Source organism: Gracilinanus agilis, chromosome 2, assembly GCF_016433145.1.
Source record: "Gracilinanus agilis isolate LMUSP501 chromosome 2, AgileGrace, whole genome shotgun sequence".
In the NCBI taxonomy this organism is placed as follows: domain Eukaryota; kingdom Metazoa; phylum Chordata; class Mammalia; order Didelphimorphia; family Didelphidae; genus Gracilinanus; species Gracilinanus agilis.
The window spans coordinates 150,368,512-150,382,909 of NC_058131.1; the positions used below are offsets into that span (position 1 = coordinate 150,368,512).

The following is a 14,398-nucleotide window of genomic DNA, read 5'->3' on the forward strand; positions in this document are numbered from 1 at the left end:
TCTCTCTCTCTCTCTCTCTCTTTCTCTTTCTCTTTCTCTCTCTCTCTCTCTCTCTCTCTCTCTCTCTCTCTCTCTCTCTCTCTCTCTCTCTTTCTCTTTCTCTTTCTCTCTCTCTCTATCTTTTGAGTAAAGCTTCTTGATAATGATAATCTCACAATACTCAGTTTGGATTTTTTTTTTGTTCCTCTCATTTACATTACTGTGGTTTTTGTATATGTTGTTTCCTCATTCTGGTTATTTCACTATGCATCAATACATATAAATATCATTTAATTATTGCCTTGTATCTCTGTATTTTTTATTTGGCATAATAATATGCTTCTACATTCACGTATCATAATTTGTTTAGCTATTCCTTAGTCAGTGGGCATCTTCTTTGTTTCCAGTCTTTGCTACTACAAAAAATACTACTATAAATATTTTGGTGAATGAGACTTTTTATTTTGTCTTTGACCAACTTGAGATCTCTAAAAATGGTATCTGAGTCAAAGGCATGGACATTTAGTCATTTTCTTATTATAATTGAAAATTACTTTCTAGAATGATTAAACCAATTCACACCTTCAACAATATCACATTAGTTTGCAGTCTCTCCACACTACCTTCATTCTATTTTTTTTAAATTTATTCAGGATAACATTATTTAGACTTCATTTAAACCATTAATTTGTTATTAACCTCTTTGTTCTGTAAGTTCATGAACATATGATCATTTTAACTAAAATTATCATAAACTTGTTATTCTCCTTAACATTCTGACACAATGATTTCCAAAGACTTAGTTTTGCTAGCATTCTGTTCAGATCATTAATTTGTTGATTGTTTAGCTTTCTGTTACCTATATCTTAGTCTGAAAGAGATGTCACCTGCAATTATTGTCTTGGTATCTAAGGATCTTTGTGTAATTAAATTAGTTTTTCCATTAAATAGTTTTATGCTGTGGCAATCAGTCAGCACACACACTTATTTAATATTGATAAAAACACACATACTCTTTGGTGCTTTGAAGCCTAACATTTTTCACATTATCTCTTGACCACATTTATTTTTAAAATTGTCCTGAAATCATGATTGCTATTTTGGTTTTTTTGATTCAGCTAAGGAGTACATATTATTCCAACTCCTCATTTTAAGTGTATCTTTACATTGTGTGTTTCTTGAATACAGCAAAATTTGTTATTTTACTTTCCAAAACATTTTGCTGCAGTTTTCCATTTTATGTGTGATTTCATACCATTCACATATAACTTCTTTGATTTTTCTATCCATCAAATTTTGTTTCAATTTTTTATATTTTTTTTTGGAAAGAGGAAAAAAGTCAGCAGCTAGTACCTAATTATAGTATTCCTTGGAACAATCTGATCCTAGGCATATTTACCTTTTATTTTCCTGTTAAGAAAAAAAATCACTTGGTCTTTTCCTTACCTTCTTTTTATTTTATTTAAGGCATTTCTCACCCTACTTTACCTTCTGATAAAGGCACCACAATCTTTTTTTCAATTTTTCTTTCTTGCATCCAGATTAGGTTATGATTCATGAGATTCTTTCCTGTTCTCCTTTCTATATGTTTATTTAAGTGACTATCATTTTTGGTGCCTGGATTTCAGGAAATACTATGTACCTTCCTTTATCTCTTCTGCTTTCCCTTTTAATCACCCAAGCCTAGACTATTAGCTGTGGACTCCCCAGATATAATAGTCTTTTCTCTTTCTTATTCCGTGTAAGCACCATAATGTTACATAGCCCTTTTGAGATATTGAAACTTGTTTACCTTTCTTAAGTTTCTTTGGTTTTGTACATTTCAAAACTGCCCAACTCTGGCTTTCTTATACATGATACTTATAAGTCATCAATTTTGTTAAAAAAGACTTTTTTTCCTTATCCTATAGGATTATAATGAATTTTTTAGAATGAATTATTCTTGAGTACATACCATTCTCTACATGTCTTTCAGCCTTTAATTTTTTTTTATCACTGGTGTTCCAAGTAATTTTGAATAAAATTCCTTGAAATTTGTTTTGTCTCTTACTGCATTTGAAATATTTACTTTATGTGCTAGAAGTTCTGGAGTTTCAAAATAATTTCTTGGGTAGTCAATCTTGTTGTTCCTGTATAGGGTATGTACTTGTGTATTTTTATTGATCCAAATTGTGTTCCCTGTTTCTGGTATATCTGGGTATTTTTTGATCTTATATTTTCCTGAAATATTGATATGTTTTGTTTCATTGCACTTTTCTAGGAAGGTAGTGATTTTTACATTTTTCTCTTCAAATCTTATTTTCCAGATTTAAAAAAAAGTTTAGGTATTTTATCAGATCTTCTAATTTTGCTCTGTTTATTCATTTTTGCTGTATCATTGAATCTTTGAATTCTTTCTCCATTCCTTTTCCAGAGTTTTCACTGCTTTGCTAAAATTTTTCAGTTTCTGGTATGGGTCATCTTGAATTTTTCATTAAGAGCTCTCATTTAATTTCTTACCTCTTTAACTTTTTCAGTAGGCTTTCTATCCACTTAAGAGATCTAAGTTCTCGTGGTTATTCTGTTCTATTTTCTGGTATTTCTACTTATAGTAACTGAATAATTATCCTCTATTAGTGAAAATTTCTCTTGGCATTCTTGTTCCATGGTGTTTTCTTCTTATATTATGAAGTAGGATTTTTTAAATTTAATTTTTGCTTTCTTATTTCCTTAGTCTGCTGAGTTTTTTCTTTGGAAATTTATTTCATGGGTATAGGGAGGTATATTTTTTTTCTTTTCCCTTCTTTTAGTAATTGTTCTTTCAGTTTAATGCATTTCATACTGTTTAAGCTGATGAAGTGTATCTAGGTTTAGGCACAATTCTCATAAAGCTATGTATAATAAGTTACAAAAGCTGTTTATTCATGCCTTCTCATTTCTATGTCTATTCAGCTGATTTTTAAAAATAGCCAAAACCATAGGACTTTATATGTATCTTCATTTAATTTCAGTTTTGTCTACAAGTGGCTTACTCCAGTGCTTTTTTGTGTGCTGGTGATAGGCTGGGCTCCAATAGTGGCATATTCTGCTTTGGGAAATTCTACCAATTTGGAAAGATTTTGGTTATCATTTGACAACAGACTACAACAGATAACAGAATTTGCTCTCTTAAGAAATATGGCTAAATATGGAAAAAGCTCATTACTATGAGATTATCTAATTATTAGGTGAAAAAGGTGTTGGTTATGATGTCCAATGAAACCACAATCCTATACAGACTCCTTACAGGCCAGCATTTTTGGGAGAGCAGTAGAAAAGGACAAGTGTTAAAGTTTGCACAATTTTTAGACAATCTGCATTTGTTATCACATGCATTAAGTATACATTTATTTAACTGTTAGTATACTTAATATGTGGTTTTTATCCAATGACTGAGTTGCATTATTAGAGAAACCAAACTATACCCATATAGCCATTTTCAGTATAAATGAAGATAGAAAACAAAAATATTTCAGTTAAATAAAAAAATGGCTAATGGCTGAAATAAACAGCAAAGTTAATTTTGTAGTATGACCATAATCAACAATAAACCTTTAAAAATTTTTATTGTTCTTCAGTTAATAAGCATATTTTCTCTCCTTCTTGCTTCCTCTCATAATTGAAAAAGAAAAAAATAACTCAAAACCTTTATGACAAATATGCATAGCCAAGCAAGCAAATTTCCTGCATTGGCCATGTCCAAAAATATATGCCATATTCTTCATTTTGAGACTCTCACCTTTCTTTCAGGAGGAGATTGTCTATTTTATCATCAGCCCTCTGGGATTTTGATTGGCCATTTCATTGATCAGACTTCTTAAGTCTTTCAAAGTTTCAAAAAGTAAACCTCTCAAAAGATATTCATTTACTTTTGCAGGGCTTATAATGAAAAGTAAATAATGATTTCCATTTATACATTTTTAACACCCTGTGATGAGGCTGAAGTAGAGAAATTCTACTTCATTTAATTAACTTCTATTTTTTCTTTTTAAATTTAAATTTATTTTCTCACTTTTAAATTTAATTTTCTCACTTTTATCCTTTTTAACTAGTGTTATTTTTGACCTTTAATTAGCTGATTGTGTCAGCGATAGAACATCAAAAAAATCAGTCAGCAAGCATTTATTAGATACTTTCATTTTTCCAAATGCTGTAGTAAAATCCGGGGATACAAAGACAAGAAAGAAAGTAGTGTTTACCATTAAGTAGCTTGAATTCAATCATGGGAGACAAAAGTGTATTTCTAAGTACCTATAAAATATTTACAAAGTAGATCCAAGGTAGTTTTGAAGGGAAGGAAGGCTCTTGCTGTAGTGGGGGATCAGGAAAGGCCTCATGTAGAAAATTCTTGTGCTAACTTTTAAAGGAAATAAGGATTCTGAGAGGCAGACAGTACAAAGGTACAAAGTTAAGAGATGGAATATTACGAAGAAGAATAGTAAGAAGGCTAGTTTGGCTGATCAGGAAAGTATGTGGGGGAAATAACATATTTAGTAAGAAATAAAGTAAGAAAGAAAGGGAAGGGCTAGATTTTAAAGAGCTTCAGATGTTAAGTTTTTTGAGTAAAAAAGTGTGATATATGCTTTAGGAAAATCAGTAAAGGCCTGTGAGTGCAGGATGAATTAGAAAGGAGAGACTCAAGTCAGAGAGATCAGTTAGGAAGCTGTTGCAGTAATCTAGTCATGTAATAATGCAGCACAGAACTAGAACAGTAGTTGTGTGGAAGGAAAGAAAGGTATGCATTTGAATGATGTTGTGGAGGTTAAAGTGTTTAAATTAGGCTACTTACTGATTGAAAATAGATCTTTGGGAGAAGATGGAATCAAGGATGCACTTGTATGACTTGGAGGGTAGTAGTTTCCTCACTAGTAATAGGAAAGTTTAGAAGAAGGAGAATGTGTTTGAGGCAAGGAAATGAGCTCTGTTTTAGACACTTTGATATTCATATATCTATGAAACCTCTAGTTTGGAATGTCTAATAATCAGACGATGATTTAGGACTATATCTCAGGATGGAGCATGGGGCAATTAGGTCTGAGAGTCATCTGCAAGAATATAATTTAACCTATGAGAGTGATTAGATACCTAAGTGAGAGTGTAGAGAGAGAAAAGAGTACCTTCTGGCCTAGTAATGATTGGGTGGGATCTAGATGTTGATCCAGCAGAGGAGGAGTGGTCAGACATGTCGGAAATGAACCCCAGGAACTTCAGTGCCGTGAAAACCTAGAGAGTTGAGAATATCTAGGAGAGGAGGCTGGTGATCAGCAACATCATGTGCCTCAGATACAGGAAAAGATGAAGATTGTGAAAAGGCCATTAAAACTGGCAATTAAGAGATCATTGGCAACTTTGGAGAAAGCAGTTTTAGAACTTCAGCTGTGAAAAGGAGGTTAGCTATCACTCAATGATAAGCTGATTCTTGCAGAGGAAGGCAAATGTCCAGTGGCAGGAGATGGAAGAACACTTTAAGACCAATAAGAAGTGAGTTTGGCTGACAGCAGAGTACTTGTAGGGAAGAGGACAAGAATAATATGATCAAAGGTGGGATCGTGCCATGTTGTTACAGGGGAGCTTAAATTCTAAGTAGAGGAGTTTGAACTTTATTTCATTCACAATAAGGATTCAGACAACTAAGTTTCAATTAAAGCAAGGATGTGGAAATCTACTTCTTGATTACAGCATTTGTTTCCAGGAAGGGAAGTGAGTTGATAAGTGCTGGCAGAACAAAGGCTTGCATAGGATCTCTCCATAGTATTGTTCTGTTCCCCCCAAAAGTATTCACATGAAACACTAATTACAGATACAGATTACAGATGGCTGATTGAAGGTTTGATATTATTTTTCTCATTTTGCTCCCTGCAGACAAATGTAAATATTATAGACTATGATTTTTCTAACCACACACCTATTTCTGTCAATAGGTATCATCTCCAGGCTCTTCGACACTTGTATGTTTTGGCAGCAGAACCAAGACTTCTTGTACCTGTTGATGTGGATACAAATACTCCTTGCTATGCATTATTAGAGGTTACTTACAAGGTAATTTTTTTCTCCCAACTCTTCCATTTCTTCCTCATCCTATACACACTCAATTTATGCCTTAGTTTATTCCCAGCCCTGTTTGCCACCATCATTCTTGAAGGTGCATCTAAGGCAATGTCTTTGAAAAATTAAAACTAGCTAGAATTATCCAAGCAACATAGCATGGTAGAGAGAGTGAATAGTTAGAGGACTTCGGTTTGAACAACAGTTTTGGTCCTTTCTAACTCTATGACCTTGATTAGGTTTCTTTGCTTTGGGGGCTTTAGTTTTCTCTTCTGTAAATTGAGGGAGTTGGATTAGATAAGATTAGAGTCCTAAGGTCTCTTTCATGTCTGACTCTTAAGAATAAAGGCAGATGGTTCCTATAAATCCTGAAGTCTCTTGCACAGCATAAATTCTAGTTGGTGAACCTGTCTTTGATCCTTTTTTGTATTTGTGTAAGAATCAAAGTGTCATCTGAGATCTGTAGGTTCTTTCACACTATTTTTTACTTATACTTTCTTGATTGAAACTGTTATATTGTTTTATGACTAAGAGAAATGTAATATAAGAGCTGTTCAACATGGTGCTTGAGAGCGCAAGGAACCTTAGGAATCTTGTTCTGGGATCAATGGCTAATATGCACAACTAGATTACAAATTAAGATTCCCTTTGTTCGTATTATATACATTTAAGTTTGAGGGCAGTGTCAGTTTTGGCTGTTCTTTTTAAATGAGACATTTAATAACAGAATTAGTGGGAAATTGAACTTTTTTCACATTCTGGCTTCCACCAAACACATTATACTAAGTTCTTGGGTTTGTTTGTTTGTTTGTTTGTTTGTTTTGATATGAAGGGCACTCAGTGGTATGAAGAAACTACAGAAGAACTAATGGCACCTACGCTTCTTCCTGAACTTCACCTTTTAAAACAGGTAAATTGGGACAAGATTTGAGGACTTTTATTAGTGAATATTTGCATATCTAATGAAGTTAATCAGAATAACATTGTCTATGTGAAAATTAGTTCCCTTTTCCCCTCCTTCCTGCATTATGGAAGATGATGATAGCCTACTCATATTTCAAGATTTACCAATTTTTAAATGACAAACAGACCATGGTATAAAGTTGTACCATTTCTTTTCCTGGAGATTTTGAATAGTAGTCCATCAGTAAACATTTATTAAGCACCTACTATGTGTACTGTGCCAAATACTTAGGGATACAAAAGAAGCAAAAGCTCTCAAGGAACTTACAGTTTGATGGAAAAGACAACATGCAAGCAGTAATATACAAATCAAGCCATTTATAGGATTAATAGGAAATCATTAAAAGAGGCAAAGCACTTGCATGAATTGGGATTAGAGAGCAGAGGAGGGAGAATATTCCATGTGTGGGGAATAACCAGAGAAAATGCTCAGGGCCAGAGATGGAGTGTCTTTTTTTTTTTTGGAATAGATAGGAGTCCTTTGTGACTGGATTGAAGACTATGTGTTGGTCAGTAAAGTGTGAGAAGATTGGAAAGGTTATTGGAAGAGGCCAGGTTATGAAGGGCTTTGAATGCCAGATGAAAGATTTTATATTTCATCCTGGGAGCAATGAAAAGTCACTGGAATTTATTGAGTGGGATGGTGGTGGCATAGGGTAGGGGTGAGAGGGTTCACATGATCAGACTTATGTTTTAGGAAAATCATTTTAGTAGTTGATCAGACTTATGTTTTAGGAAAATCATTTTAGTAGTTGAATGGTGAATGAATTGGAATAGGGACAAACTTGAGGCAGGCCAACCCAGCAATAGGCAAAAGGAATTCATTTAATTGTATCCCATAGCACTTAAAAATAATGACACTTAGTTAACTGAGAGGTACATTTCAGTTTTTATTAGTCTTATTTCCTCCAAATAATTTGAATCTTTTTTTTACTTCAAATAATATGCATAATAGTTTACTTGTATTTATGTTTATCTTGACAGATTAAAGTGAGAGGCCCACGATACTGGGAATTGCTTATAGACTTAAGTAAAGGGATACACCACTTGAAGTGAGTACATTGAAATTTGTGTTGTACACTTTTGTGGAGATTAGGAAAAGATATTCAGATAATAAGGAGATATTTATTTAGACAAATTAATAATTAGAGTATTATTTGTTATGTCTTTATTCTTAAGAATGAAATATTTTGCAGACTTGTGTGTCATTTCTTTCATAAATAATAGAAAAAGAAAGTTTTTAAATTTTAGGGCTCTACAACCATATATGTCTACTTTAGATTTATTTAGGAACTTGAATTTACTTTCATTGGGGCAAAGGTAGAATTGTGTCTGCTGGCGGAAATTTTGAGATATGGAAAAAGAAATTTATTCTTGATACTTCAGGGACACAATAGGAGATGGATTTCAATTCAGTATTAGAACATCCTAACAGTTGGATCTGTCCAAAATGGGAAAAGGATGCATTATAAAAATCCTTGTCACTGGAAGTGTGATTTAATTAGAGCATATGTCAACGACATAGAGGAGCTGGAGGTAGGGGATGGGAAGGGTGGGAAGTGTTTTTAAAAATGCCCAATTAGGATAGTAGGTTGGATTAAGTGACCTGCAAGGCTTTTCAGCACCGATTCTATAATTATATGGTAATTCAATTCTATAAACTTTGAGTACATTGTGCATGTATAGCACTGTACTAGATTTTGGATGTTACAAATGGAGAACAGTCATTGACTTTGAGGTTCTTCTATTCTACTGGCATTTATGTAGTGTTTTACTGTCTATAGACATACATGCATATTGATATGTACACACACACACACACACACACACACACACACACACACTCTGCTTTACAAATTAGTTTTATTTTAATCTCACAAAAACCTGTGGAATAGGTATAATGGATATTACTGTCCCCCTTTCTTAGATGCCAAAAAAGCAGTTAAATGCCTTTCCCAATGTTATATAGCTAGTGTCAGAATTGAGATGTTAGATCAAGTCATCAAGCACTGGGGATATAGAGGAAGGCAGCAAATAGTCCCTGCTGTCAAAGATCTCACAATCTTGTGGAGGAGTCAATATGCAGATGACTATGTACAATTAAGAGAGAAAGACATAAATTAGAGATAATCACTAAGATTGAGGAGTCGTCGTCAAAATGCTCTTCCCTCCCCCAAAATCCAGATTAAAAAAAAAAGTAATGGAGAGGGCAGCTGGGTAGCTCAGTGGATTGAGTCAGGCCTAGAGACAGGAGGTCCTAGGTTCAAATCCGGCCTCAGACACTTCCCAGCTGTGTGACCCTGGGCAAGTCACTTGACCTCCATTGCCCACCCTTACCACTCTTCCACCTAGAAGCCAATACACAGAAGTTAAGGGTTAAAAAAAAAAAAGAATGGAAACAAAAGCAACATTATTCTTATCTAGTTGTCTTGTTTCTTCAGTCTCTGCAAGCATGTGGGCACTGTACCACAAAAGATCATACTATTTTACTACCAACAACTACCAATAACAGCATAAACTGAATTCTATCTTATTTTCTTTCAGATCAATCCTTTCCAAAGATGGGGTTTTATATGTGAAACTCAGGGCTGGGCAACTCTCCTACAAGGAAGATCCAATGGGCTGGCAAAGTTTGTTAGCTCAAACAGTCACTCACAGGAATTCTGAAGCCCGGGCTTTCAAGGTAATATTAATAAGCAGAAAGGGAAGAAAGAAGAGCCACAACCATAGTTTCTCTTGGTCTTCAAACTTTTTTTCTTAGTGGATTTTGCTTGGGTCTGCTGCCAAGCCTCAGAATATCTTTGAAGTGAGAGGCTGGTTTGTCAAATAGGACCTTGGTGTTTCTAGGACACCCAGGATAGAATTCCATGCAAACCTGCCAATTTTCTTATTAATATTTACCTTTTAGCAGCAGGTAGTGTGGCATTATATGTTAATAACATTACTCCCAAAATGACCACTTTTTAGGAATTTAGTTTATCCCATCAGCTAGTCTCAGTGTACTTGGGCAAGACTGTCTGCTACTTCCTGCTTTTGTCCTTTCATTTGTTCAGATTTTGTTGCTTTGGGAATAAAAGTCACAAAAAATTCAGACTTTTCCTTTTCCTAATACATTTGTGCACTTGAAATTAATATAAAATTGTTTGGAAGTTATAAAAAGTGAATAATCTACCTTAAAGCAAACTCTTTAACATGCAAACCATTAACCTTTAAGTTCCTGACATTGAGAATAAATGTATAAAGTTAACACAACTTTCAAGATGAAGTCGTAAAATTTCCAAAATCAGCTGCCATAAGCAAATGGGCTTTGAGAAGATTAAGATTGGTTCTTTGTTCCTTGAAGTAGCAAGCATTCAACTTTTTAAAAAATGGTCTGAAATTTCTTAATGGTTTCTAAAACTGCATTAGCAGTGTTGATGATAACAATGAAAATAATACTAACTGGCATTTGTAGAATGTTTCAAAGGTATACAAATCATTGCAGATGTTATTTCATTTGATCCTCAGAATCCTGTGATGTAGAGGCTATTACTGTCTCTATTTTACAGATGCAGAAACTGAGGCTTAGAATAGTTAAGTGATTTGCCCAGGGAACACTCAGTTAGTAGGTGGCTGCAGTAGAATTTGAACCTAGGTTTTCCTGACTCCAATGCAACCCTCTATTCTCCATGTAAGAATCATCTAGTACTGATGTCTTAGTCCTTATTGTACCTGATGTTTAATAAATTCTATTACTTTACCTTATTGGTGAGAATAGAATCAAGGGAAATTGTTCCTTAACTTATGTGAGAAGCACTTGAAACAAAGGATTTATTGGGGGAAGTTTAACTTGGATTACTCATATATAATACGTATGCAGGTACAATCTCAAGGACAATTTTACTAATGCCTAACACTATCTGACAATACAAATCACAGATAAAGATGTTCAAGTCCAAAGTAAAGGAGAAAGTAAAGTTTAGATGATATTTCCAGATGTCTCTTCTCCATGAGACTTAAAAAAGAAAGTATAGGGCTTCATTGAAAGGAGGCAGTGTGGTACAATTGGAAAGTTCTTATTTCTTGGGACCTGGATTCAAACCTTACCTTTTGATTCTTGCTACCTTTGTGACCTTGGACAAGTAATCCAAACTCCCAGCATCTCCATTTCCTCAACTTTAAAATGGGTTTTGGGGTTGAGATGTGCTCCTCAGTCCTGGAGGTATCAAACTCGAAGCCTAAAGAGCACCACTCCTGAGTGCAGCATTTAGCAAAACAAATAAAAATACAGTAAACATAATGTTAATTTGTGGTTTTTTTGAATCAGTATGCCCCCATTTCTATTTGAGTGACATTTCTTTACTGTTCTTCTAGATGGTCTCTAAAGTCCTTTCTAGCTCTCTCTCTGGTCTTTTGAAAAGAGCATAAACATATACTGACAACCCCTCCTTTCTACTTATTTTTAGTTACTTCCCACTTCTTTCAATATGATTTTTGTCTTTTGGGGTTTTTTTTAATAGTCATATCTTTTCCCCCTTTGGATATTTCAGCCAGGCATTGAGATTGTGAAGAACTAGTATATGGTCACCTTGAGAGAATGAGGAGGGTTGTTTTTTTTTAAATGTATGTGTGGTTAGTCTTTAATAGTTCTGCAGCCTGATTTCTTACTTGCTTGAATCAGAAATTTTACATATGCTTTTTAGAAAGAGTTTGATTAAATTCCACTAAATTTGATAATTGTGCCTAACATAAATTTTAGAGAAATATTGCTTAAAGGGGAGAAAAAGGACTGTCATTACTATTTGTATTTAAGTTTGAGCAATGAGTAAATTCCTGGAGCTTAATTTTTTTTTCTTTTAGCCTGAAGCTATTTCAGCTTTCACATCTGATCCAGCACTTTTGTCATTTGCTGAATATTTCTGTAAACCAACTGTGAACTTGGGTCAGGTAAACATTTATTAAAACCTTATTCCTAATATTTTCACTGTGTCTTCTCTTGGTTTTTGGACAACAAGAAATATTATTTAACCTTTTTAAGGGTCGATAGCATTAGAAGCAAAAAATTTCAAAAAAGAAAAATGTAACATGCAATTGAAACAACTCAATCTTGAACTGTTTAAACAAGTAATTGAAAATAGTTAATGGGCAACAGAAATAACATTATCACTGATAACAGTTGTATAACGGAGTTCAACTAATGCCAATCAATAAACCAACAATAATTTATTAAACACTTAACTCTTTGCAAAATACTCTGATAACCATTAGTGGCCACACCCCTTTCCCCTTCCACCACTGTGGGCAATTTTGCTTTGACTCTTTCTTCTTCCAGACCTTCACCCATGCTGTATTTATTCCCCCCCCTCTCCAACTTTCCTTCCACCCTTCCTTTCAAAGACTTATCTTCTCCATTATGTCTAAGACTCTTCTTAGCATCCTTTCAAGTCTTATCTTCATGTTATCTTGCTCGATCTTTCCAGCCTTTGTTGATATTTCACATTTCCAAATTCCTGTAATACTTTTTGTCTGTGGGTCTGTGCCACTTATGTTTGCAGCTTAATCGAGTTAACTGATGCCTCATTGCCTCATTGTGGTGTGAAGGTGACTAGAGCTTTAAAAGTGTATTGTGCTCTGACAGATCTTTGTAAAATGGAAAAGCTTATGTCTGACATTTAAGGTCCATTCTAAATTTGGAGGGCCTCATCACTGAATTAGCCACAGGTTGATGGTATGTTTGTTGCTTTTTGGCCACACCAGCCCTCAGTGAATTTATAAACCCTTTTGGGGACAAAATAGATATCAAATCACAGCTCTTTGAAATATTAGATTAATCCAAATTATCTTTGATTGCCATTTATGTTTCAGGTGTTTCTCCTCAAGTAGACTGTTAGACAATTAAAAAAGGAGGCAGTCATGTTTTCTGTATGGTATCTAACATAATACTGTGCATAGCATTATACTTAATGGTATATTTACTTAATAATGAGTTTGAGAATACTAATACTTAATAAATACTTAATGAGTTAAGAATATATTTGTATTCTATACATACTGTGTGCAATTTGTCTTTTTCAGAAACAGGAAATTCTTGATCTCTTTTCTTCAATACTTTATGAATGTGTCACTCAGGAAAATCCAGAGATGCTGCCTGCATACATAGCAATAGATCAGGTATTTTCATGAGTGAAGAGTGGGGTTGGGGAAAGAATGTTTTGGGGTGACTTTGTGTTTCTTGCCAATGAAATTTTATCCTTACCTTGTTGATTTCTATATTCTTTTTAGAATAAGAATCTTTAAAATATGTGGAGTCATCAATTCTTCTTTGAGTAGTTTAATAAAAAAGAATTATCTCTACTCATTTAGAATGATGATGATAATGTTGTTAAGGCCTTGGCCTATGTTATTTTAGGAAGTAGTTGAAGTGTGCCTTCATCATTTCTGGTCTCCTCTTTTTATTTTCCTTCTATTCTTCTTTGGGAAACCCTTTTTCCTTTCTCTTCCTGTCAGATGTCTGATTGCTTCATATTCTTCCTTTTCAAAGTCTCCTAAGGACTAATCAGATAAATTCATTCACACAAAGTTAAAATTGACTGCTGAAACCTAATTGTTTTCCTCTCCAAATTATTTGCATTTTTATAGGGAACAAAACAAACCAATAAATTAATCTTTAATGGTAAAATTTCTGCCATCAAAAAGGGGAGATATTGGAAGGCATTTGTAAACAAATCAACTTTCTTCATAAGATCTCTTTTTTTTTTCAAAAATAATATTTTATTCATATCTCATGTTTTTATGTCACTTCTCTTTACCACTGTTGACCTTCCAGAAAACCATATTTTGAAAGTAAAGAATAAAAAAGGAATAATAATAATAATAATAACTAGCATTTATATAGCAATTTAAGGTTTGCAAAGCACTTCATATATGTTAACTCATTTGTTCCTCACAATAACCCTGTAAGATAGGAACTGTTGTCTTCCCTATTTTTTAGATAGTAGTTAAATGAGCTCTTCAGGATTTAAGTTTGGATTTTATATCAGATCTTCTAGACTCTAGGTCCAGTACTATGCTACCTATCTGCCTCTAACATTTTCAAAAAGTCTAATATTATGTGCAGTGTTTCACACCAATGCACTCACCCTCTTCCCCTTTTCAAAGAAATGAAGGGAGGTAAGATCCTCATTTTATAATAGTAATGATGATAGCTGCTAACATTTATGTTGTATTTACTATGTGCCAGGCACTGTGCTAAACACTTTCTAAATATCTAGGAGAGTTAGTGCTTTTATTATTTTCAGATGGAGAAACTGAGGCTTACAGGTTAAATAACTTACATAATAAATAGGATCACACAGCTAGTAAGTGTTTGAGGCAGGATTTGAAATCAGGTCTCCTGACTCCAGACCTAGCCCTC

The 14,398-nt window shown here is 33.9% G+C and overlaps 1 protein-coding gene across 1 annotated transcript in view; it reads left to right on the forward strand.

The window, feature by feature from the left end:
• ANAPC1 (anaphase promoting complex subunit 1) overlaps nucleotides 1-14,398 on the forward strand; it is a 122,633-nt gene that overhangs the window by 95,705 nt on the left and 12,530 nt on the right. The window contains exons 40-45 of the mRNA XM_044659509.1: nucleotides 5,919-6,036; nucleotides 6,875-6,952; nucleotides 7,990-8,057; nucleotides 9,550-9,688; nucleotides 11,845-11,931; nucleotides 13,060-13,155. Coding sequence (XP_044515444.1) covers nucleotides 5,919-6,036; nucleotides 6,875-6,952; nucleotides 7,990-8,057; nucleotides 9,550-9,688; nucleotides 11,845-11,931; nucleotides 13,060-13,155 — 586 coding nt within the window. The remainder of the gene's footprint in view (nucleotides 1-5,918; nucleotides 6,037-6,874; nucleotides 6,953-7,989; nucleotides 8,058-9,549; nucleotides 9,689-11,844; nucleotides 11,932-13,059; nucleotides 13,156-14,398) is intronic.